This window comes from Semicossyphus pulcher, unplaced genomic scaffold (genome assembly GCF_022749685.1).
Source record: "Semicossyphus pulcher isolate SPU_LCO1_2020_fin unplaced genomic scaffold, fSemPul1.0.p SCAF_4, whole genome shotgun sequence".
In the NCBI taxonomy this organism is placed as follows: Eukaryota; Metazoa; Chordata; class Actinopteri; order Labriformes; family Labridae; genus Semicossyphus; species Semicossyphus pulcher.
This window is the reverse complement of record NW_027211715.1, coordinates 27,703,926-27,730,286: the sequence shown is the minus strand read 5'-3', so window position 1 is coordinate 27,730,286 and position 26,361 is coordinate 27,703,926. Positions and strand designations below refer to the sequence as shown.

Sequence of the window (26,361 nt, the reverse complement as noted above, 5' to 3'; positions counted from 1 at the left end):
TAATGCTTATAACTCATTCATTTATCCAACTGTCAGCAAAGATTTCTTCCCATATGTATCTATCAATCGCTTCAAGATTCAAGAGTCTCAAACTGTTATTTGATCGATCTAGAAGCCCTGACACCACCCCTGTGAAGAAAGCAAGGACTGAAAGTGAGGAAGCAGCAAAACCGGGAAACACCAGCCCACAAAAGTCTCGCCTGCAGAAACGAAAGAGGGACGATGATGATCAAACCTCAGACGGCAGCCCTGCCTTAAAGAAGATGCCCACTGTAAACTTCGTCCAGAAGCTGATGGAAGGTGTCTATAGTAAGTAAACCTGGCAACACACACGATGATCCATTTAGAGACTAGGTCAGACTTGGTGAGATATTTCTGCAGTATTAGTTTGCTGAACAATCAAACACCTCTCTTACAGAACTGTTAAGCAGATCAGGAGACACCAGTTCCAGCCCGACTCCGGTCGATCAGACCAGGAAGAGGACGAGGGCCGATGAAGACGCTGCAGGCTCCAAGGAAGAGCAAAGACCCTCCCCCGTCAAGACAAGGAGAATCGAATGATTGCATATGTTACCGGCAATGAGTGTATATATAGATGGACAGCGAGTCTCCATCTGCTCCAATTGTTGGTAATTGATGCCAAAATAGCCCCTACGATAGGCGCTGCCATCTTGGGTTGGTGACGTCATATGGAGCCAGAGACTACGCAGTAGAGATCGGCGAGTGAAGCGGCCGTAGCCACTTCCGCTAACCCAAACACACACTTAACTTACCGAAAAACAGAAAGGATCCCGCACACTGGCGTGTTTAACAGCAGAACAGCTTCTTGTGTTGGTCTGAGGTTAACGTTCGCAGGTGTGGGAACTTCAATGACTGTTGTGATTGTTTTAGTTATGTTTCTACTCGCAGATCGTCCTCCACTCTACTCACCCGGAACTGATCGGCTGCAGGAGCCGAATTTGTCAACAGACCTGTCAATCATCATTTTGACAGCATCAAATAACTAATTAAAAATAAACTTAAATATAAAAAAAATATAATTATCGTATTTTGATTTTATAGTTTGACTCATGTCACACCTGTTAACATGGAGGAGGCGGGCTTTATGACCTATACTGCAGCCAGCCAGCAGGGGGCGCCCAACATGTTTTGGCTTCACTTTTAGGGAGCTGTCATGTCGTCCATCTTTTTATACAGTCTATGGTTACCGGCCTCAAGCCTAGAGGTACCTGGGCCAGTAGCAACCTGCTGCCACAGGTCCTATAGAGCCTGTAGAGCAATGAGGAAAACACACACTGTTAGTGTCGTCAGCTCGGCGCACCGTTTATTCTGCTGATTGATTGATTATCTTTATATTAAGATACTTTAATGAGCTTATTTGTCCGAGCTTTGAAGCAGTAATCAGCTCTGGTCATGTGATAATTTACACTAAACATGTGAAACTGCACACGTGTTATTAAGAGGTTTTATTCTTTCAATATTTTCTGGAAATGCATCGATACATCATTCAGTAACATCTTAGGACCATTTAACTGAAAAGGTTTTTTATGGTCACTATTGTGACCGATGGAATTCAATGTGTGTCGTCTGGGTCGAGCTCATCAGAAGTCCACTCCTCATCACATCCTGCATCCTTCCTCCACCACCTCCACCAGTGTCCAGACTCCATCGGCGGGTCTCCTATCCTGCTCTCGGCCTCACTACCCCTCAAAATACGTGGAGACGCCTCGATTTTGCACATTTCTTAATATGCACTTTGAAAATAAATAATTGTTCACTCATTATAAAGTCGCTCCTGGTTGAAATATAAATGTTATATGAAGTGAAGAGTTTCCCTTTAGATGGCATGGTTAGACTTAAAGATACGGTAAACACTTTGTTAGAGAAGCATCTCTACATCCCGAACAGGAAGCAACAAATCAAATGACAACAATAGAAAAAAATCTGCTGCTTTCACATAAATGTTAAAGTCTGTCCACTCACGTGATTAAGATCAAGTAAAACTAGGTTAGGTTTGAAGTTGTTGACGTAGCAGAGAGGCCAGCTTGAGGTGGCAGTCTGGGTCAAACAACACAGGAGCTTCATCCAGGAGACCAGGGCTGGACTCAAGTGTAGGATAACCAAACTGGGGCCCTGACTCTTTAAGGGGTGACATGAAGTATGCGTGTGCACACAGACTACAAACAGTATTTATGGAACATATCTGTCTCCACTAATCAAACCTACTTTAACTAACAACATTACAGGAAAGAAAATAAAGTGAGTGATACATATGACTGTTAAAAACCACCACTTGCACAGGACAAAATCAGCAAAGAGACAAGAAGTACGGCTTTGTCCACAGGGGGCGCCAAAATCAACACAAATGGAAAGTTCCTCACAGCAGCTTTAACAGGAATTGATCCAATGAGAAGGGGGAGTAATGAATGAGTTATTTGTTTGAGTGTTAAAATAAAGCAGGATGAGATTTTTCATCTGAAACATTTCTGACACATGTCCACAGGGGGCACTAAAGTCGACTCAGCCCGAAAGCTCTTCAGTGTCGGTTTAGATAAATGAGCAGGAAAGGGAGGTACCACCTGAACTATCATCATTAATCACTTTTCATCCAAGTCCTGTCTAGAAACCAAACTCCATTCAGATGAATCAAGACTGAGAAATGCCAAGACTCTAGGGTTACATGCTCGAGAAATATGTCAACATTTAGATGGAAAACTAGGATGTGAGAGACGTCAGCTTGGATGACACATTACACTGCAGAGCGGGTCATTCACAGCTCACCATGATGGCATGAGATCAGATCAGATAAGCCCTCAGCAGACAATCACTTGTCAAAAGCAGGTTGAAAAACGTGAACAAAATAGAGCTCGGTTCATGAATGGACCAAAGTTCAGATTCAATTTTGTTACTTTTTTATCTAAAACCAAAAAATCAGAGCTTTCACTCAATAAAGAAAAGGTTTCATGTTTATGTTGTATGAGTGTGTCGCCCTTACGTCTCTATACAGTACGGTGTTCAGAAGCATTAAACAGTTTTTTCTAACACTGGGTTGTTGTTACGTAAGCTGCTCACAAAACTACAGATTTGGGTGGGGAGATATTAATCTAAGAACAAAATACCTCCTCTATGGCTGAGTCATGTTTCCGGGTTTAAGCTATCAATAGCAGCTATTCCCCACAGAGAGCCAGCACAGTATCCTTACAGATAATCTTTAGTGTTTACAGTGGACCGGGGATAATACCAGAACTATTCCTTTTGTGTGTTTGGAGGGACTCGAGCCAACTGAAACTCTTGTTGTGAACAGGGGGCAGGGCGGCACATGTGTCTGGGATGGCTGCCTTGTGAGGCTGGGTGTGTTTTAAACAATGGGCTGAACACTAAATGAACAACCCAAAGGGTTAAATAAAGGTGCATTTTATAGGATTTACCTTAACTTTTCTTCTGAAATCCTAAGGTTGTTTATTTTAAAACCAAGTCAACAGTACGGTCTTCTTCATTGACTCTTCAATATATCGATTTGTAATCCTACACATGAGTTATGGTTGATGGTGTACATCAGTACATCTTTCTACTGTATCCGTAAACCTATAGTTTATATTAGTATTCATTCAGTCATTGGAAACTTTCAGGTTTGTTATTTGTGTGTCCTCCAGGCTGGCAGGCTTTAATCGCTTTCCACATTAATGAAACTGGGAGAATCCTTTACAAGAAGATGCGCAGAAAAGTCACGAAAGGCTAAAGCACACGGGCTCGACACATAAGGCCTCTTTGTTCAGAGCAGCAGAAAGAGAAACTTTTAATCACATTTATCCTGCCTTCTGTTCTCTCCTGTCCCGGAGACTGATATTGTTTAAATGAAAGGACCCTATTCCACATGTGGTTGGATCAGGGAAGTCATGTACCATCTTAAACTCGAGGGGCCAGTTGTTCAAAGGTAATCTGATCGGATTTTGGTTATCGGATTGGATTGAAAATGGGTTGTTCAAAAGGGAAAGAAGGAATCTGAAATCGAGTTAGATCACTTAGTCCAATCCTAGTTTTAATCTGGATCAAACCTGCAGTTTGTGTTGTTCAAAACTTTTCAGTAGGATTTTGATAACTTTGATCCAAAAAAACAGGATTATCCTGATCCCAACAGGGGGTAGGATTTCAAGGTGGATTTCAGGAAGAAAATGTAATAAAACTTTAAAATTGGTCAAATAATACAACATTTGTATCATTGAGTGTATATACTTTTATTTATATTTTGCACTTGACTTGTTTAAACGTTACAGTGATAAAGTAGATAAAGTAGACATAGGCTACCAATTAAGCCTTTCAGTATAGTAAAGTAAAAATAAAATAAATATGATCTTGTCCCCATGAAATAATCCCCCAAACAGATTTCAGATAACAAACAAAAATTCAATTTTTCTGTCATTCATCACTGTATATTAATTTCAAAGAAACAATCATCAGAGATGAACCTGTCAAAAATAATTTCTAACAATTGCATCCCTTACTACACATCCAGTCAGTCCCTCATTCTGACAGAACGCCAGAGGTTGGTCTGGTTCTTCAACAGGCTCAGGTGCAAACCCTGAACATTCTTTATTTTGTTAACTATTGGACATTTAGCCTTTTTTTTCATTTAAGACATTTTCAAAATATCCACGATGTATTTGTTAATGTATATTTGTTTTTTATTTGTTGTGGCTCAGATGAGGGGTCATAAAAGAAATAATAAATGGAGGTGGATGTTTATGTTATATTTGTGTTTTGTCTCAAAATAAGAAACACTTTAAGTGACCCCATGTTGGCTCTTCTACCTGTTGTTCTTTACATAGCTGGTAGCCCACATTGTGATATGTTGTCCCATTTAGAGCACTGGTATTCCAGATTTGGTAATCTTGAAAACTGTGTATCTGGATCAGGGTGACCCAATCCAGTGTTGCTTTGAAAAACTGGCATAAAACTAAGACGGATTACCTGATCCTGAATAGGAAAAAATGGGATTTCCAAATCCGGATCTTTTTGATCCAGATTACATTTTTTGAACAACTGGCCCGAGAAGATAAGATATGCCATCAGAGGGTCAGCCTTGAAATTTCACACTATTTGTCAGCCTCTCTTAGCGTTTGTTGAGGATATGGACGACAGTATAACTAATTTCTGTATAATTTCTAATTTATTTGTGTTATTTACTTTCATTTTCTGTATCATGGATATTTGTGTGGGTTTGGTATGAGGTGGGGGGGTTCTTTCTTCAGTTGAACATGTTGTTCCTGTAATATAATGTGGAAAAAAACAATGAAAGAAGAGCTTGACAAGATTTTGATGACATAGCATCCTATTTGTGATGATAATTAAGAGTCAAATCAACCCTTATGTTCTCTTTTATTCTGAAAAGCAAACATCTACATACAAAATGACACAAATGATGGTGTGAATTCTTTATTAATTGAAACATGCATCAGGTTTACAAAACCACAGAGAGACACATTCCAGTTAATAACATCCTGACATGAAGCGACAGCACGCTGCGCACGCTGAAGGCCACAGAGTGACACACGACGAGGAACACGCATCAGTTTCTGCCACTTATCATCAGGAGGATTCCTACTTGGGGACCAAGCTACAAAATTACTTTAAAATTTGGAAAATTCAATTAATAATTCTTAAAATAAAGGGCCAAAATGTTTCTTACATTGTTTAAAATGCATGTTAGGGATGTTACAGCTTTGCAAATAGATATTTTTGCCAATTAGATCATGTTTGTTTATTAATGCAATAGCCGAGGGATACAACAAATTACCCAGATTGGACTTTCAAATCTTTCTCAGTAAATCAAATAAATTTAGCTTTGTTATCATGAATCTTTTTTCTACAGATTCATATTTTGAGCTACACATAAATAAGCTGTTTGCCTGCCCTTGTTTCTGTCATATTTAAGTGCTCGATCGTGATTGTTGAGGGCGCAGTGATGGTTCTGCTCAGCCTTGATACATAAAAATCTTTCAAAAGCACTGATCAATAGCTCAAACATTTATTTCTCATTATTCATCATGTTATCACCACTGTATCGTTTCCTAATTCATGTTTTCTTTATATCATTTTCTTTTCAGTGAGCAGCATGTCTTTATTTCAGCGGGGCAGGGATGATGCAGGAGGAAGGGGAGGATGAAGAAGAGAGAAGTGTTTGTTGTATCAGTGGAGACGAGGCTGGAAAGAGAGAAAACATCACAGATTCAGTCACAGTTTTTTTTTGTGTGTGTCTCAGAAAATACACAATTTACCAAAAATAATTTATAACAGCTAACAGACAAATCAGTCTTTGAATTATTATTAACAACAGTTTTACTGTGGCTAGCAGAGACAAATCAATACACAGCTAAAGGATGCTTTTGTAAACGACATTGACTCCACTTTACTCTAGAATTATTATTAAAACCATAACAAAAGACAGACGAATTGTTAGTTATATAAAAAATAAACATACGTGCATGTATTTATTTTTTATACACCTATTATGTCTTGTCTTTGTTGTTTTAAATCTAATGTTTTCAGATGTGTTTTCATAAAAAAAAATCCTCGTTAAATTTGCTTAATTGTCTCAAATACTTGATCATCTTTATCGTTGATATTTAAAGGTGACAAGAGTAGAAAATAAAATAAAACCATGAAAACAAGGAAGGGGAAAGTCTTACTGACTTTAAATAACCTTAATGCAAGTAAACTTCCACACAATGTCGAATTTGCAGAAAATACATTTATTTGCTTGCAACGTTTCCGTACTAGACCTTCACCAGGCAGACAGTGTGTGGACAGTGTGCGGGAGTTTACTTAACAGATTTTTTCCTCTCCTACATATAAAACAGATGTGTGAAATTTCTCTCTAATTTAAATAACATGTCTCTTTAACAACTCTTATTATCATTTACAGCTAAATCAAGCATCCAGCGCAGGTCAAATGTGATATATTTATATACTTACTATATGCTAGTCCACACTTCTCTTCCCTCTGTACATCACTGTAGGAGAATGAAACAAGGCAACATTAAAAAAAAGTCATTGGACATTTTTTTTACCCATTATTAGGACAAACTGTTGAGTGGTTTCAGGGATTTTAACTTCTTATAAATATTCATTCAGATTAATAGCTCTGAACGTTAACATGCTCACCATTGCCAATGTTGCTCCCGGAGCAGGTGACTGAGAGAGAAGAGACAAAAGAAAAGTTAAATTCAGTCTAAATGTGTCTAATGTTTCAGCTGCTTTACTGTAGTTTCAAATCAAGTTGACGAAATCCCTTGACATGAGTATGTAGAAGCACTAAAACAGTGGTGAAGCTATTAACAGTGTTTAAATCCTGCTCAATTGTAGGATAAAACATGATGTAAATCCTATGACGCGCCGTAATAAGAGGGTTAACTTAAACAAAACTTCAACAGAATTTAAAAAAACACATTTTAAATGTGCAGAAGTAAATATGTTTCTCACCTGAGTAGAGTCTCTGAGAGCAGAACATGACTTTGGTGCCATCTGGTGTGAGCGGAGCCACCACCACATTATAAACGTCTCCACACTGGATGTTTGCCACATCACAGCTGCTCTCTCCTGGAGAGGCGGTGCAGGTGTAGTTGTTGCTGCCACCTATCATCTCTGTGACGTAGCTGTGGCTGCTGCCGGCGCTGCGCCAATGAACCCGCAGAGAGTTACCAGCCATCCTGTAGAGCCTGACACCTGATGGACAGCACGCACCTGCCAGAGAGAGACAAACCGGATGAAGTAATATGTTCGATGTATATATTCTAGGAGGTAATAAATGCATGCTAACTACTCAAATAATAATTCTTAGGCTCTAATTAATCTTTCCTGGGAAAAAAACCCGACATCACTCACTGGACGAGAAGCCCTGATATGTGCAGTTGGACCTGTGCCCGCTGTGGCTGTACGCTTCCATGGTGACGGTATAGTTGGTCCCACAGGTGATGCATCCCATGAGGCAGTGGGAGTCCTGGGTGTGGCAGCGGGCGTGGCCTCGCGGTGATGTCAGAGAAGTGATGAATGAATGAGCTCCTTTGGCGTGAGACCAGGAGACGTTGGTCATGGCCTGAGTCACCTGATCCACTGTGAGGGTCACCGGGCAACAGGGCTCTGGAAAAGAAGATGATATATTCAGAGGTCAGAGGTGAAACACAGAGCTACTTCCTGTTTCTGTCTATAGAAAAAATCTATCTGTACATGTCTGTATGCGGATTAAACTGTGATTATAAAGTTTTTTCATTTCTGTTACTTTTACCTGAGCTCCATCGTCTACTCACCTGTTTCCAGCAAGTCGGAGTAGCTGGGTAAACTCTGCCCGGCTGCGCTGGTTGCTTTGACACTGACATCGTAGGTGGAGCCGCAGGGAAGGTCTGTGATGTCACAGCTGTTTCCGCTGGTGGTGCAGGTGTGTTCGCCGTCATCTCCTATCGCGCTCACAGTGTAAGTAGCTGCTCTGTTGTTCGCCGTCCAGCTGACACCGACGCAGGAGGAGTTTTTGGGATTGAGCTGCAGATTCATGGGCATGCAGGGCGCTGATGTGGCAAAGGAAAGAAGGAATTAAAAGTTGACGTTCATGTGGAGTTTAAGTCCATTTTTTGTGTCAACAATGTAACTGCAAAAGAGGATAAACAGAACTTATATATATATATTTATATTCTGCATTAATTTATATAGAAGTTTCTACCTGTGTCTTTGGTGTGAGCTCTGCATGCACGGTTGCACCCGCTGATTTCATTGCAGGGTGTCACCACCACGCTGTAGGAGCGGTCGCAGTTGAGGTCGGAGAGGGCGCACACGGGTGCCGTGTCGTTGCACAGGATGACCTCTGAACTGTCTGCAGCCCGAGTCTCGTATAGCTCCGCCCCTCGAGAGGCCATCCATGTGATCTCCAGAGTGTCAGTGCTCACAGCAGAGACAGATACACCCTCAGGACAACAGGGCACTGAAAGACCCAGATTAACACACACAGACATTATAAATCAGTCCCACTCTTAAATATCCCCTCAGCTGTGACTTACCGGTGGTATGGTTGAGAATCTCTCCCTGAGGACTGCTGCCGGCCTGGTTGAAGGCGAACACAGACATCAGGTATGTGTAGCCACACTGGCAGTGGTAGGTGCAGTTGTTGGTGGTGGTGGTGTTGCAGGTCTCTTCACCGCCGTCCCCTCTCTTGATGAAGGCCGTGTAGCTGTCAGCGTAAGGCACCGTGTCCCACGTCAGTGTACAGTTTTCCTCTGATGACTCCACGAGATCCAGAGACTCTGGAGGGCAGGGGTCTGACAGGTGCAGGACAGCAGAGAGTTTAGTCACACTCATATACTGACAGTACTTCTGTTTACATTCAAAAGTAATTCATTCATTAAGCCCTATTTGATTCCTCCTTTTTACTTATATCAGGAAAAACACTCCAAACAAACAATATTAGCCGATATAAGTGCGTGTGTGTGTGTGTGGATCCCTTGCACTCACAGGTGATGAACACTACAGGGTTGGAAGGATACCCGGGCCCGGCCTCATTGGAAGCAGTGACCTCGATACTGTGGGCCTCTCCACAGCCCACCGGTGACAGGATGCAGGAGCTGGATGTGGAGTTACACTGGAGGCCCCGGTCGCTCATCACGTGGTACTCGATGGATCCGTAGACCTCCTGATCGAGCTCCCAGGAAACAGAGAGTCCAGCTTCGCCGTTACTCATCACCATGGAGACGTTGACAGAAGATGGTGTCGGAGGTCCTGATAGAATAAAATCGTGATATAACAAAGAGCACGGTCTTAAAGCATGAGTACACTTAAAAACACGGTGAAAAACAAAAGCAGATACAATCTTATATATTAAACTTCTGCAAATCTAGACACAGTGGTGTGTAGTAAAATAGTTAAGTTTCACTAATTTAAGTGCATTTTGGAAAATATTGCTCCCTAAACTCCACTGTATTTATTACAAGGGTTTAGTTACTTTTTTGATTGACTTTTATAGATAATAAGTTTAAAAAATATATGATGTATAGAAGAAATAAAATCCTGTTTATATGTTGAACATCAATTATTTGATTTTTGAAAGAGGCCTTAATTTATCCTGGCTACTTTATTTTTTATTGCATTTCACTTCTTATATTTATATATACTTTAACTATAAGTTCCCTATTGTGGAATATATTCATAATTATAGCATCTTTGTTTTCCTAATGGTTCATGTGCTTGTAGAAAAAATGAGACGCTTCCGGGGGGAAACTGGAGCTACTTTCCTCTTGCTACCTGCTGAATCATGCTTTATGTCCCAAAGTGTGTATTTTGATACGACCACTAGGGGGCACCAGAGTGTTATTATTTTTTAATCCAACACAAATGGGCTTTACTTTGACTTGTAATAAAGTATTTTTTCTATTCTAATGAAGTGAAAGGTTTATATTTCAGTCAGGTCCTTCAAGCTCATTGGCTCGTTGGCAAGACAAAAGGATTCAGGGTCATGCTTTAGGTCGCTATTACTGACCACGAGGTTTGAGACTTGGGCTACAACCCACAAAGTTTTCATCATGAAATACTCTGCTGATTATTATATATTATATATATAATATAATATAATATATATATTAATGGATGAATTGTTTAATGCTGTGAGAAATCCTTTTTCCATGATGTCTTCAAATGGCTTCTTTTCAGCAACCAACTGTCTAAACTGTTTTTTTCTTGTTTGTTTTTATTACATTTTTGCTTAAAGATAAACTGAAACAAGAAATCAGATATCAAAATAGTTCATTTTCTTCTGATGGACTTATCGATTGATTGTTGCAGCTCTATTTGGGACTATCTTGTGGTTCATTGTTTCAAACAAAAGGTTTCTGCTGTTCTTTCCATCCTGTATTAACAATCAGTGCTACCTTTCAATGATGCTTCAGCACTAGAATTACATAAACTAGAGGCATTAAATGTAGGTGGTTTCAGTTTTGTTGAGAGGATAATTGTTTAGCTACTGGAAAACCACCACACTTATAGCAATTAAAGAGTAGAGGGATATCAGCAAGCTACAGTTCTCCTGCGGTTCAAAGGAACAAAACCCCAAAGCGTTACTTGGAGGGTAGTAAATCTGTATGAATTTCTTAGACATATACTGTGTATGAGATGTTGCATATGAAATAACATTGAACTAAAAAGAGAGACGCGTTTCAGTGCCTCCTTACGTGTTGTCTGGTTGATGTACAAGCTTCCCTCTCCCCGTCGGCCCTCCATGTCCCAGGCGAAACCTTTGATGATGTAGAGTGAGCCGGCTTCCAGGCCAGAGACGGTCAGAGTTGTGTCAGAGGTGTTGTGCTTCATGTCGCTGTTTGAGCCTAACTTGTACAGGTGCACGGAGTACTGGACAGCGTTAGCAACGGGTACCCAGGACACAGTGATGCTGTCATTGCTGGGAGAGGATGTGGACAGCTGAGGAGGAGGCAGAACTGTGGAGAGGAGGAGAGTTTGGTTTTGGATGAGATATTATAAAGTCCTTACAAGTTCAATCCAAGAATATCTGCTTGTCTGGAAACAAAGACACAAGCTCACTGTAGTAGTCCATGGTAGTGCATTCAGAATTGTTTTATATTTCTTTTGGTTTAAGGCATAGACTGTATAAAAAGGACGACATGACAGCTCCCTAAAAGTGAAGCCAAAAATCACAGACGCCCCCAGCTGACCTTTTTTTTTTGCCTATTGGCCCCATACAATGAGAACTGGGATCACACAAAACATACTATTGTAAGGTGTCCGACGTTTTCGTCATCGTGACTAAGAAATATCTGCATTTAGTTTTTGTCTTAACTCTTCACCTTGGTTAAAAGGGGGGTGGGACATAGCTGGAAAAGGTGATGTCACACACCTCAGTGCACCAATCAGGAAGTAGTATCATTTAGTTTCCTTTCCACTCAAATTACCAGAAAGTCTTTTTTTTCTTCCAGGAAGGACTTTTCAAAGATTTGAAAGATTCCTCCAGCCTCCAGTCTGAAAACCTGAGCAAATTATTTGTAATGACTGCTTTTACCAGCATTTTTAAGCATGAAATACAAGGTCTTTTTTTTTGCTCAAAGACAATGCAGCAACGTACCGGTCCAATCAGAATTAATCAGAACTGCAAGCCGCAATGACGAAGTTTCTAAATAACTATTTTGGAGGGGGAGGATAATGTCCCCGAAACTCCTTTAAAGTAGAAGTTCGGTATTTTTAAACCTGGGCCCTAGTTTTTACAAATTTGGGTGTCGAAATGACTGTTCAGGTAACATCTTACCAACCGCGAGACTTCAGAGCGAGGCTTCTCCTTGAGCGAGACTTTTGTTTCTGGTTACATAAAAAGGATCTTACTCTTTAAAAAAAGGACGATCTTTGTAGGGATCATTTCCGTAATGTTGTCGGACACCTGGAGTAACGATCTGAGCCTGTCAGTGGCAAAATTGCCCCAGGGGATTATGTTGCAGCCATTGTGGTCGTATCGCAGCTACAGCGTAGGCTATCTATTGGGCCGATTCCAAAAGTTTTGTTCCTATGAGTCATTTCGACACCCAAATATGTAAAAAAAATAGGGCCCAGGTTTAAAAATACCGAACCCTGGTTCTCCATAGGTATCTAGTCCCTGGGGAAAGTTCCTGCAGTGGAAACGTGGCTTCTGAATAAAATGTTCTGTAACAAATTCCTAAGATGTTTTGATTGTGGCTTATTTGGTCATTAATATTGTATGTTATCAAGAACTATTTAAGATTTGAAGTTAGGACCGAAAAGCTTAAAATCACAAGAACAGTTGTTTCAAATAGTCACAGACCCCAGAAGTAATGTCAGAATCTGTCCTACAGCCTCAGTTGCCTAATTAACACTGCTCCTTAAACACCTCATGTATGGAAATCCTGATTAATGTTGTGAACTTAAAATAGAAATGAAAATCTTCTTTTGCTTTAAGACTATTTTTTCATGTATTGTGTTTTCAACATGTAACTAAAAGAGGGATATAAAGATTAAAGAGAATAAAGGATAAGGATAAACGCTATACGAATTAATTAATCAATAATATTGTTCATGAATCTAACGTGTTTAGAGCCCTACATCAGTGGATTAAAATTAAACAAAGGGTGAATAATTGCTCAGTAAACAAAACATGGTGAACTTGTTCGTTTTGGCTCATGTGGATCAGATTTACCCCTCCTGGGTGGTAGTACAGGTGAGAGGTAACAGGGATGTTCTCAAGAGGAGGTCAACTCATTGTGTTTGACACAGAGGGGTCAGGTACAGTTACCACCTATACAGCAGGGACCCCGAGGGCGCCGGTACATCTATACGACAAACACAAACAAATACTGAAACTGGCTTTGACTGACAGAATAGGTGTATACATTCAGTCACAGTACTGTATGTGGTGGCTCTTCTATGGGACAATGAGGCAGCTCAAGTGACCCCTTTAGGGCAGGGGGATTGATGGGAAAGGCACACAGTGTTTCTCTGAATGTGTGACTCATTTCTGGACATAAACCAGACCTTGGGTGTTATTTTGAGTACATTAATGATATTTACCAGCACTTTTCACACAAATAAAGAATCAGACAAACAACAGTACCTGTCTTTGCAGTCACAGGAAGAGACGGCTGACTGCGGCCTCCATCGTTCACAGCCATGATGCGGAGCTTGTACTCAGTGTAAGGTGTGAGGGATTGGATCAGAGCGGGGGAGGAGGACACTGTGTCTTCTCTGTAGAAGCCTTCGTCATTCTGGACTCGGATGACGTAATGAGTCGCGCCGGTCCTGGGAATGAACTCTGCGATCAAAGTCCTGCTGTCCTTCGGCTTCACGGCCTGGATGGGGTCCATCATCTCAGGGGCTGAAATGGCCACACTTAAGATCAGAGATAGCATCCAAGAACAGGAGACATACTGTAAAATTATACTTAAAATTGTAAGATTTGGTAGGAGAGCCACCCTATTGCTGCTCCTACATCTTCCACAACTGAATTTAACAATAAAAAGATTTGTTATTATATTGATTCCACAGTTTACACTACTGTACACATTTTTAAGACTATTTCAAACAACAATATATAGAAACAACTTTTTTTAAATAGCAAATTATACAACAATATAACACTAAATAGTGCGTTTACATAGAAACATAACTGGCTTTAACAATACAGGTATGGATAGAAGTGTGCCTCACCAGTGGATGAATCTACAGCTGCATTGCTCAGTGTTACTTGAGTATTATCCAGGGCCTCGACCGTGAATGTGTACTGGATGTTCGGGGACAGAGAGTTGATCGATCCCATCACTGTGTTTGAACTAAACGTGGCAAAAGCAATGGGGCTGCTCGGTGAGCTTTGGGGGGCGACAGAGATTTTGTATGAGCTGGCTCCGGGGTACCTCGTCCATCTGAGAATCATGGTCTTTGATGTTGCTGTGAACACGGATACCTGGATATCTGAGGAGCGAGATGAACAATATAAGCCACTTTATTGTTATATATAAAGGTGATGAAAATATCTATATAGAAAAAGGGAACATACTGTACCTGATGAGGCTGCAGCCTGGAAATTTTAAAGAGAAAATATCATTAACAATAGTATTATAGAATTATATTAAATCAAAGTACTACTAACTACTTTAAAGGTTACTTTCTTCAATTACGTTGTGCTTTTTCCTTTTCTCAAAAAAATGGCGTTCCTAAATTAAAACAAATTGTCCTTACCTTTGAGCATACACCCAGCAGGACAAAAATCACCAGCCACTTCATAGCGCCCATTCTTTGCGTCTGTCTCTTAAAACACTCCTCTCACTGCTTCTCGACGTTTATAAATATGCTTCACTCTTTCACTCTTGTTCTACTTTTTCTTAACATATCTGGTGTCTGTGCTGGTTAAAATACCTGCATCTAGCCCCTCCTACTGAAAATGTCCAGTCACAGAGAGGTAGAGAGATGCACCTCAGGACAGGTGCGGGTTGGGTAGCATGAGAAGGAAACAATTTTGTGGCTAAAGGCATGATATTCTATATTCAAGGATGTAGTCAAGACACTTTAGAACATGGCATGAATCAGGGTCTGGCAGGGAAATGGGAGTACCCTTGCTAAAGGCCTCAAACCTGACCCTCTCATATTGAGGTGTGGAATTTATAAATACACTTTCTTACTTTCTACCATATTTCATAGTTGTTAAGGCCTATTTCTACCATGTAAAGAAAAACAAATGAAATGTTTGGAATAAAGATGCTAAAAGCTAAATAAGTCATGCGATACTTAATCTCACAAACATAAATAGGCCTATTGCTTTGCCTAAAATTGAAGAACCTCGTAAATATCTTGAGATTAACTAAATTAACTCACTCAATTGAATTATGCTAGATAATGGCATAAGCTTTCTCATAATTTTGACAAATAATGTACTGAATAATTAGATTCAGGTCTCACATTTTTGTTTTCCTGCTTCAATTTGCTTGACAAGCTCTATTTGACTTACCATTGGTAGGCCTATTTACATTTTTAATATCTTTAATATCTTCTTTACTCTTTCGTTGGCTGAGCTCTGATCTAAACTTAAAACAAGATAGAAAGATAGATAGATAGATAGATAGATAGATAGATAGATAGATAGATAGATTAGTCGTAAAATGGGTAAATATTGCTTAACACTGGACTTTTATCAGACACGGTTATGAAAACTACAGTAGCGCCTCGTCGCACACGGGTGACGTCACAGCCCGAGGACACGGGACAGGAAGAGGCGCAGAGGAAGAAAAAAAAAACAAGATGGCAACGGGCTCAGATCACGGGCTGCAAAGAATAGTATGGAAAAGTAAGTTCACAGCATTTTAAGAGTGTTTTCTGTACATTTAAAACAGTGTGTAGCTTGTTAAATTTTCATAAATTAAATTACCATTAACTACATGCTGTTTATATTACCTGTTTCTTCCATTGAGACTTTCCATCCGGGGATGACAGTTAACGTGAAGTTTCATTCTGCTGTTTATATCAACGGAAGTTTACAAACTTAGCTTAGTGGAGGTATCAATACACTTCTGTTAAGACACGTTGCTGTTGTTGTTTGTCATAACTTAACCTGAGTCTTGTAGTTTGGAGAAAAGTCGCAGTGAGGTAATTTTCCAACGCCCAAGCCCCACCTCATATCTGCAGGCTAACTTTATCATTAGCTCAACTCTGTCTGTATCAAGTCCAGCTGACGTTCATGTCACTGACAACAACCTAACGTCAACTTTTCAAACATTTCTTGTGTCGAAGTCCGTCTACCGTAGAGCTGCCCTTCTCCATTGTGGTTAAGTCATGTTACAGATGTCACAGAGATGACTGGTTGAGGTAAAGAGCCTGGCCTGTGGCTATATTATAATAATAATATTAATAACACATTTTATTTATATAGCGCTTTTCATAAAACTCAAAGGCACTTTACATGATCACATTTTAAAACAACAAAAGAAACACAATACGAGTAAACCAAACAATTTAAACAATAAAAACAAATCAGTATCAGAGATTAAAAGCAGTTTGAATTATGGAAAAACTTAACGTTATACTCTGCTCCAGGGTTTTAAGTTAACGGTACACGTCGTTAAAACAGCAGCAGTCCATATAATCTCTAACTCAGAGATTTCATGAAGATAATGTTACAATTTACTCTGTTAAACTGCATGACTGGCTGATTTTGGGCCGATGTACCCAATATAGTGTAAATAAACACACAAATAGACACACACTACAACTGACTTGCTTTTTAATCTTCTTTATTTTTTGTGATCAAAATGACATGCTTTGTAGAACTACACTCACACATATTTATTAATATAGTTGGCATACCACGTTAGTCTAAAAAAAGCTAATTTACTCCCATTCATGAAACCTTCTCTGAACTGATCTGAATCATTTTTCCAGGCAAAATACAATTGATAATAACAAAGTTGCACACCTTAGAACAGCAAGCAATTTTAACATTTAGGCTGCATTTTTACTTAAAAAAAACATAGTTTTAAAGTAACTTGATCAGTGATTTATGGTGTAAGAAATGGATGACTGAAGTTAAAATTAGAGCTGCATTAATAAGTCCATTAATTAATTCGTTGATAGAAAAAAAAGTATATGTTTTGGTAATGAACTGACTGTTTGCTCTGTTTTTATATCTAAGGACTTGCTGCTTTTTTCTGCCATTAATGATAGTGAGTAAAGAGTCTTTGGGTTGTGGACTGTTGGTTGGACAAAAGAAATTGAAATATTTACTTTGGGCTCCAAGAAATTGGGAAGAGTATTTTTTATTTTTAAAATTTTTTTATACTGTAAAAAAAGTTGTCATAAAAGAAATCGGCAGATAAGTCCATAATGAAAATAATCGATAGTTAAAGACCTAGTTATTGTCCTTTTTTCCCATCCAACTCGAATGTTTCAGCATAAGAACTGAATGTCTTTCTCCCTGGTTTGCATCATTTTTTTCCTGACACATTTTCTGTGTCTCTTGCAGAGATAAAAGAAACAATTATTGCAGACTGCAGAAAGTCGGAAGTATGGAAGGTAAGAAAACCCTCCATATAGTCAGTACAAAGAACGAATCCTCCATATTAAAGATTCAACTTCAACATAATCGTTTCCACCTGTGCACTCCAAACAGATTTCTAATTTTGGCTGTGCTACTACTTATCATAACAGTGATGCATATTTGACTGATCACTACTGATTCATCCTCTTCACAGATACTGATTCTGGACCCCTTCACCACCAAGCTCCTCTCATCATGCTGCAAAATGTCAGATCTACTGGCAGAGAAAATAACAAGTAGGTTACTACTTAATACTGGTGATAGACACGACTAACTGACGTATAAATGTCTGTGGCTACTCTTTAACTAAATATTCTGTTTCTTTAGTTGTGGAGGATCTGTACAAAATCAGAGAGCCTGTTCCAGAGATGAAGGCCATCTACTTCATGTCGCCAACCACTAAGGTTTGCTGTAAATCCCTGTAATGATTATGTTGCATTCAAGTTTCTCTGCCAAGCTCTGTTGTGATATCTTAAATTCTCTTTATTTAACAGTGTGTGGATGCCTTTATTGCTGACTTCAAGACCAAACCCAAATACAAAGCAGCATATGTTTATTTCACTGACTGTAAGTAAATTAAAACACGTCTACTACAGAATACGTCATACTTATCCAACATGATCAAAATGTTGGTTTTGTATTTGACAAATAAAATCCAGACTAAGAGCTTTTTTTAATCTCACAGACTGTCCTGATGACCTGTTCCACAACATGAAGCTGTACTGTGCAAAGTACATACGAGTCTGCAAGGAAATAAACATGTCCTTCATGCCGAAAGAGGCACAAGTGAGTGGGTGTAGAGTTTGCTCTTCTCGGTTCTGTTGTAATGCTCCATTTCCTCTTTTCATCTGTTGCATGCTCACTTAGGGAAACTTTACTTGTATTAGTTTATCTTGTCACGTTGCTACTGAGAGGAAGAGATTTGTCTGAAGTATATTTTGAATGGGTGTTGCCTGCTCTAAGGTATAATGATGCTTTCACAGGTTTTAAAATACCCTAGTTACTTGGGAAATCTAACTGGTTGTCTTCTGTATTTTGATAAACATAATTAACCAAAGATTCTCAGTTGTTTTGAGAAGTTGTTTTTAACTACAGTTCTTTTTCATTTCTCTCAATATCCAGGCAGTTTGTTCTGGAGTCACAATTATTACTTAAAAAGGATCTACATGCTCATTTATTAAATCATTAAATAAAAATGATAACACTTACACCGTATTTTTCTTACTAAACTGGTGTGTTGAATGTGTTTCAGGTGTTCACATGTGATAATCCGGGGGCTTTCCGAAGCATCTACAGTCCCAAGAGTCAGGACAAAAAGAAGACACTCGAGATACTCGCAGACCAGCTCGTCACGCTCTGTGCCACGTTGGACGAGAACCCAGGGGTTAGATACAAGAAGTAAGCCACAGAAGATTTTGTTTCTCAGCTTACAATGCACCTCAGCCCCCAAGCAGAGCTTGAATTGAGACCATAGACTATGTTACCTAACTCTGCTAGAAAATCACCTCACTTTGCCCTGTTGTAGCACAATTTGAAATTGTATTGGAAATACAAGCGAGCAGTGTGAAGCTTTTTCTTTTCCCTCCAAATACACATACTTGTGAACAAAAGCCAAAAATAGATGATAAAAAAACACAAAGAGAAATTGTATATCAACCATAACTTTTAAACATTTTTATATACATGGATTAAACCATTTGCTTTGATCAACTAATTCTGGTATCATTGATGTGTATTAACCTGACTCTGTGTGTGACTCATGGAATTCGCTTTATATCTAAACTAGAGACAGCAACATGGAGAACGCCAAGACCCTGGCTGAGCTGGTGGACGCCAAGCTGACCGGCCACTACAACATGGACGACAGTGGCAAGAAAAAGGTGAGCAGCTTCACAAAGACTGTTGACAGAACAAACAAAGTCTTGGCCGGGGGAGTAAATCTGAAACCTTAAGAAAGAAAATATTCTCTCTTTTGCCTGAAGTGAAAGTGACATTTTTATAGGGTAAAATTTCCTTTGTTGCTCAATGGCAGCTAAGCAGTTTCACATAATGTTTAGAAAGAAGGTCAAATGTCTCTGATAAACAGTTGGCACTGTTTTTATAAAAATACAGTGATATATTTAATGTGTTTATCTGTGTATCACCCTCCTATCATAAGGGAAAGACCCAGGCCCAGCTGCTGATAGTGGAGAGAGGCTTTGACCCCGTCAGCCCCATCCTGCATGAGCTGACCTACCAGGCCATGGCTTACGACCTTATTGATATCAAGGACAACATCTACAAGTAATAAAAGCATTTTGATTCTCACTTTAATAAGGCATACATTATATGCTTTTTGCACCGTCTCTAGCTCAAACCAACTGTTTATTTCTGCGTCCAGGTACAAATCTAAAGATGGCTCAGAGAAGCAGGCCCTGCTGAATGAGGAGGACATGCTCTGGGTTGAGCTGAGGCACAAGCACATCGCTGATGTCTCGGGGTAAGCGTGTAAGATTTGAGGGACAGAGATGTTTTATTCCTGTCTTCCTGACCCCAACTCTAAAACCATTTGTTCTTATAATAGAGACATTCCCAAGATGGTAAAGGAAATATCTGCCAGCAAGAAACAGCCAGATGGAAAGGTAGAGTGACCACTCCACCAGTGCTTCACTAATCTGCATAATTCACACTTAAAATGCATATCTTGATATTTCTTTTCTTTTCAGATCACGATTAGCAACTTGGCTCAGATGATGAAGAAGATGCCTTCTTTCCGTAAACAGCTGACTGAGGTATGCAGTGTCGGTATAAACCAGAACCAGCATCAGAGAGCACATCAGTCCAGGAGTAGCTGGTCTGCACTGGCTTCCTGTAACATTAAGAACTGATTTTAAGGTCCAGCTCCTTGTATACAAAATGGAACTAGAGCTGGGACTAGGAACAAACTTCATTGCTAACTCACATGTTTTATGAAGAAGCTAAAAACTTCACTTTAGCATTTAGCTAGCTTTGAATTTCCTGTTACAGGCTTTTAGACTTTGCTTTCCATTGCTGTACGGCTGCACTGCTTTTAAAAAGTCGACACTATTATTGTTAGGCGTTTCTTTTTTTTTTGTTTGTTTGTTTTTTTACTCCATGTTAAGCTTTTTTAATCTTGTTTTTATCTACTTATAGATACTATACTATACAACTTATAGTCTTATGCTAAGCATTCTATTTTCATCTTTATGTTTTATCTTTTTTTTATTATTATTATTTTATCTATTTATATCTATTTCTATTTATCTATTTATTTATCTATCTTTATCTATCTAAACAGAATCTTGATAGTTTTGAAGTTGTATCTGTAGTCATCGATCTTTTCTTTGTTTGTCTAGCCGTAGTAGATTACTGTTTACTCGCAACACTGGCCACTAACTGGGCGCTGCTTGTGATTTTTTTCTGTGAAAGTCGCCACAGACACCCAGTCTGTGATACTGCAAATGCAAAGGCTTTCATCAGTGGGCCATAGGCTCAATCACCATTGTGTTACCTCATTCGGCGATAGATAGTGACTTAACAGACATTTATTTAAATGAAAATCTTTGAGATTATCACTTTAAAAGTTAACGTAACACTTGCTTACTACCAGTGCATATGGACCTAATTTACTATTATGTTGTGGTTTGGTGTGGTGCCTTCAAAGCCTGTATAATTTGGGCTTGACATCATCATGGTGCAGCAAAACAGACAGTAGACCTATGATTAAAGGCCTCTCTGATAAGCATGTTTTATTTTAGTAACAATTCTTATACATTGTTCTGTTCTTTAACTCTTTACTTCTGTCTGATTTCTAGAAAACTGTTCATCTGCAGCTGGCCGAGGACTGCATGAGTCTTTACTCAAACAACGTGGAGAAACTCTGCAAAGCTGAACAGGTGTGTCTGTGCTGTCACCTGTTAATAAATATTAAAAAAGTGCAAGCATCCACCGCGTTTTCAGCCTAAACAAACAATATGAAAAACTTTTGTGTCTGTTTAGGACCTTGCAGTTGGGGCAGATGTGGAAGGTGTTAAGGTGAAAGATCCGATGAGGACCCTGCTGCCTGTGCTGCTTCATCCGTACAGCACCCACGACAAGATCAGAGCTGTGCTGCTCTACATCTTCAGCCTCAACGGTGCAGAAATCTTTTTCTACTGCAGACTGAACCCCTCTCACTGTCTGTCAGGGACCTCTCAGAGCACAGGCTGCCAGAATGTTTTTCCAGTTTCCAAAGGCCACATCACACACGTGTACACACAAATAAATCACAGTGTATTCGTGAGTTCTGTGATGAAATTTTGTTTTAATTGACCAGGACCCTCATTTATGGATTTATGGAACTGTTTTGTTTGGTGTGTTTGTACAGGAACAACAGACGAGAACTTAAGCAAACTAATCCAGCATGTAAAGATCGAGGGTGAACAAGAGTTTATCCTGAACTGGAAGGAACTGGGGGTCCCTATCATCTCATCGGTATGTGGAGAAGATTGATTAATGTGATGCTTTCGATTGCAAATGAGAGTAGACAAATGTGGTATGTGGATATGAGGTTGTGTTGTTCACCTATTCAGTTTTGTCATTCAGTCTCAACTGAATCCTGTTTATTGTTCTTTTTTTTTTCTAGCCTAGTTTCTTTTCGCGCAAACCAACCAGACGGGATCGTTCCCACGAGGAGAAGTACAACCTTTCCAGATGGACTCCTGTTATAAAAGATGTAATGGAGGTCAGTGAGAGGAGGTTACCACATTGTGTATATAATGCATAATGCAGGTAGGGTTGGGCAATATGACAATATACAGTATATCGTTAAAACAATATGAAAATGTCTATCCTATGTGTTTGTCTATATCGTCTCTATCGCGATGTCACAAAACCAGCGGCTGAACTGCTTTACGGCAATTTTCACATAATTTTGACAACGCTTTACGTTCTAATCCGTGCACGTGGGAGTGAGCCTGGAGCGAACCGTAGAGGCAGGCGCTGTCTATTAACATGGACATTAATGTGCAGAGAGGGACTCAGGCTCAGCCCAAGTGAAAACAGAAAATAGGCGTTACCATGTGGTTATTTCATATAGACTCATTATTTGTTAAATTACCAGAAAACATGCTATATAGTTATATATATTTTTTTGTGATATGAAAAATGGCCATATCGCCCAGCCCTAAATGCAGGTGTAATTTCTGCATGATCACAAAGCGTTTACACCTTTGTTTTAACCAATTTATATATAGTCCTTTTTAAAACTCCTTACGGCAGGATTTTTGAATTTCTGGCTTTGCTTAGCAGGACGTTTAGAAACTATTATAATAAGATAGGAAGCAGAACTCCAGAGAAAAGGATTTGGTTGCAGTTTGGAAGCATTGAGAACAGATAGTATGTAGGATAGTGAACAAAAACACAGGAAGTTATGTACATGTTGCTCGATCTAGGTCACTGTACTACCACTGTCCCCCTCTCAATGGATTTCGTGAGAAAAAATGAACATACAAGGAGATCATCAGATTCAGGTCATCTGATAGGCAGTGTCACATATGTGATGTTCTGTACTGCTTTATACATTTGTAAAAGCCAACATCTTAGCATCTATCAGGAACAATAACGCACCACTTTTATGTTGATCCCCGGGGATGATCCTTCTGTTGCAGCAACATGCCTCTGCGCTGATCTGCAGATACTGTTGTGTTGAATGTGTTCCATATAAGAGGTTATTGTAGTGAGGTGAGATTATGTTTTGTGTAAAGACAGAGGTAACAGTCACCTGCTGCCTTAAAAGTGTGCCGTATAGTGTGTTCTGTAAAAAGAGACAGATTGCACACTCAGTACTTTAATTTACCTTTACGCTCTTTCTTGTAATGATGGTTGCTTGTGGCAATGTCTTTTCAGTCTGGTATCAGTAACATAGAGTATAAGCTCTGAAGCAGCTCATATAAAGCTTTGGTTTTTAGTCCACTTCTCAGAAATGAATAGCAAAAAGGTTATCCGAGTGCCCTTTTTGTCATGATAAAAGATTAAATCTTTAATATAACCTGATGACTATCTAAGTCAATTTAATCCTAAGCTGGTGTTTGTTTTTTGAAGCAAAACTTAAGTCTGTGGCTCACAAGTTGGTAGGGCTTATTGTTTTCAGATTGTATGCGTGGTAACTTTAATCTAATCTGAAACCTAATACATTCTTTTCAGTCTTCTCCTCATTTTACTTCCTTTTCCTGTTGTCACTTCAAAAGCCATTTCTGAGCAGTCTTCACCACGAGAACACCTGGTTTCCTGTAAGCCGTGTTGAACAGTCTTTGATGTGAGGCAGCATCAAATTTCTTAACAGTCAATTGAAACCAATTTCCGCCTCGAATGTTTGTATTTTTTCTGTGAAAAGCACAGAAAAAGTGTCAAAAGTGATGAATCCTATCAGATTTAAACTACACCTGAAATATAAATCTGTGGGCTCAGACGTGCTTAATAGCAGATCATTTTTCCTATCCGTAGCTGTGCTTTGATATATTAAAGTGGTTATCTCGAAGATCTCCGTTTTGTTCTCTCTGGTGGCACCTACGGTAATTGCAGGAGCACACATCCCAGATGTCTCTGGCAGACCAACCACTGCTGGGTGATGGAAAACACATCACTACCTGGGCGCCGCTTGTGATTTTTTTCTGTGAAAGTTGCCACAGACACCCAGTCAGTAATGCTGCGAATGCAAAGGCTTTCATCAGTGGGCCCTAGGCTCAATCATCCTTGTGTCATTCAGCGATAGATAGAGACTTAACATTTATTTAAATGAAAATCTTTGAGATTAGCACTTTAAGGTGACCACTGAGCTGTTAAAACTTTTAAAGTTACCATACCTAATACTTTTTTATTCTTGAAATTTCAACAAATAATATTCCATAAACGATGGATAAATTACACGTGTTACTTTCAGGATGCCGTGGAGAACAAACTGGACACCAGAGAATGGCCGCACCAGTCCGAGTGTCCCGCTGCCTGGAATGGCTCCGGGGCTGTCAGGTACAGAACATTTTCTAAATGATCACACTACAACAGGGTCAATGATTTCTGGAAATTATAATGAATTCTGCTAAAGATGCACAGATCTAGCTTTTCCATCAGAGTTTATCGCAATTACCAACTATGTGTTATATTTGATGTTTAACAGCTTGAACATTTCTTAAAATACTTACCAAAAGGGCATGTTTAACACAGACCATTCCAATTTGCTAGTGTAAAGACATGCAGACTGTAAAAGGGTAGCGCCCTCTGGTGTTAAAACAATGTTACTTCTTCCAGCCCTGTATGTGTGATGTGGTGTTTTTTAAGGGATTGTTTAAATGCTACACCGAGTTAACAAAGAAGGTGGTCTGTTTTTTTTTTTTTTTTATCTAGAGTTGCTTCTCTTTTGGACCTGGTGCTACCAATTCTGTCTCAGTTAATATCTGTTGTCTTCTGCTCCATAGCGCCCGTCAGAAGCACAAAGCCAGCTCTCAGGACGATCGGCGGACGGGCTCGCGTCTCATCATCTTTGTTCTGGGAGGAATGTGCTACTCTGAGATGCGCTGTGCCTACGAGGTCACCCAGGCAGTGAAATCCTGCGAGGTCATCATAGGTAAGCATTGAAACAAGATTACTTGGATTATGGGTAAAAGCACCTCTTTCTCTGGGCTGTTTTTACTCAGTAAAGTATGCAAGGACAATTCTGTAATCCTCATTAAGTCAAGTTGTTGACTTGTGGAAAAAAAGTCAGTTTTTATTTTAAGCCTTTTAACACCTGCTGGAGCCAGTCAGAGTTGTAAAAGTTCTAATTTTGGACCGCATGGAATTTTTTTCTTTGCTTTCAGGGTCTTCTCACATTTTGACCCCGACCAGTCTCCTGGATGACATCAAGGCTCTGAGCAAAGGCCCCATGGAGACTTTAACAATAGAGGAAAGGAGCACCGCTTGAGAAGTCTAGCTCTCAGACTAACACAAACTCCCCCTGCCTTCTCTCATCTCGTATCCCTCAGCACTCTGCACTCAACTCAACTTCCTAAAGGGAAGACCGAAGGGAATTTACCTTGTACTTATCTTTATGTTTTAATACTCTTTTCAAACCTGGTGCACATCTCCAGTAGGTATACGGGCATATTCTCTTTTAACTTGGTCGTTTCAGGAAGCTTCTTCTTGAAGAAAGAAGACTAGCTAAGAAGATCAATTTAAAAGTGAATTGACTTCTTCCTATTATGAGCATTTTAAGTGCAAAGTGTCTTATCCGCCTATTTGTATTTGCCTTTGTTTGTAAAAGAAAAGCCTAGTTATGTTACACGTTGAAAGACCTCTGAGAACCTTTCAGGGACAGAGTGATGGAGGAAAGTAGCAAAACTAATGTATATACTGTATGTAAGCTCTGAGGCCCTGCTGTGTCATTCGGACTTTTTCAGGCACTGCTGTTTATAAACACTTAATATAACGTTGAAGAGTGTTTTTAACATTGAGTATTTACCTTTTTGTTGAATTGAACAACTGACTAATAAACGGATGAAGTGGTTCAGATTTTGTCATGGTTCCAATTACCCTTCTAGCGATTGCGCTCTAGACTAAATATTTCATTATATTGAAAATACAGTAAACTAAATTACATAAGAAAACTACTGAAGTACGATAATTAGCCAGTTGAAATAAAAAAGTACCTTACTTAAAACCTAATTCTAAACATATTAAACTTGCATTGGTGTCAGTCAACCATACACACACAGCTTTTGCAGGATGTTGCTGGTTTCAGATGACCAAAGCTGTTTATCAAATCTGCCCTACTTTTGCTA

At 39.4% G+C, this 26,361-nt stretch overlaps 2 protein-coding genes across 2 annotated transcripts; one reads left to right on the top strand and one right to left on the bottom strand.

The window, feature by feature from the left end:
- Positions 1-6,009: 6,009 nt before the first annotated feature.
- LOC138607778 (fibronectin type III domain-containing protein 7-like) lies at positions 6,010-14,775 on the bottom strand. The gene is made up of 14 exons (XM_069680425.1): positions 14,722-14,775; positions 14,545-14,560; positions 14,194-14,454; positions 13,601-13,861; positions 11,205-11,465; positions 9,496-9,759; positions 9,045-9,302; positions 8,711-8,968; positions 8,304-8,558; positions 7,882-8,136; positions 7,480-7,740; positions 7,162-7,191; positions 6,973-7,010; positions 6,010-6,201 (listed from the first exon to the last, which is right to left on the bottom strand). The coding sequence occupies exons 1-13, from the start codon at positions 14,773-14,775 to the stop codon at positions 6,979-6,981; spliced, it is 2,466 nt and encodes an 821-aa protein (XP_069536526.1). The 3' UTR covers positions 6,010-6,201; positions 6,973-6,978.
- Positions 14,776-15,770: 995 nt separating this feature from the next.
- Positions 15,771-26,088, top strand: stxbp3 (syntaxin binding protein 3). Its single transcript, XM_069679738.1, has 19 exons — positions 15,771-15,823; positions 17,495-17,544; positions 17,724-17,805; positions 17,897-17,973; positions 18,064-18,136; positions 18,255-18,355; positions 18,822-18,967; positions 19,356-19,449; positions 19,728-19,852; positions 19,950-20,048; positions 20,133-20,190; positions 20,275-20,340; positions 21,385-21,465; positions 21,569-21,704; positions 21,936-22,042; positions 22,194-22,292; positions 24,489-24,574; positions 25,021-25,169; positions 25,402-26,088. Exons 1-19 carry the CDS (start codon positions 15,778-15,780, stop codon positions 25,503-25,505), a joined length of 1,779 nt encoding a protein of 592 aa, XP_069535839.1. The 5' UTR covers positions 15,771-15,777; the 3' UTR covers positions 25,506-26,088.
- Positions 26,089-26,361: the final 273 nt, after the last annotated feature.

Coding starts and splice junctions, on each gene's coding strand:
- LOC138607778 (XM_069680425.1), bottom strand. CDS start 14,775: ATGGGCGCTATGAAGTGGCTGGTGATTTTTGTCCTGCTGGGTGTATGC. Junction 8,969..9,044: donor GATTCTCAACCATACCACCG/GTAAGTCACAGC, acceptor TGGGTCTTTCAG/TGCCCTGTTGTCCTGAGGGT. Junction 7,011..7,161: donor CGGGAGCAACATTGGCAATG/GTGAGCATGTTA, acceptor ATTCTCCTACAG/TGATGTACAGAGGGAAGAGA.
- stxbp3 (XM_069679738.1), top strand. CDS start 15,778: ATGGCAACGGGCTCAGATCACGGGCTGCAAAGAATAGTATGGAAAA. Junction 21,705..21,935: donor CTACATCTTCAGCCTCAACG/GTGCAGAAATCT, acceptor GTGTTTGTACAG/GAACAACAGACGAGAACTTA. Junction 25,170..25,401: donor ATCCTGCGAGGTCATCATAG/GTAAGCATTGAA, acceptor CTTTGCTTTCAG/GGTCTTCTCACATTTTGACC.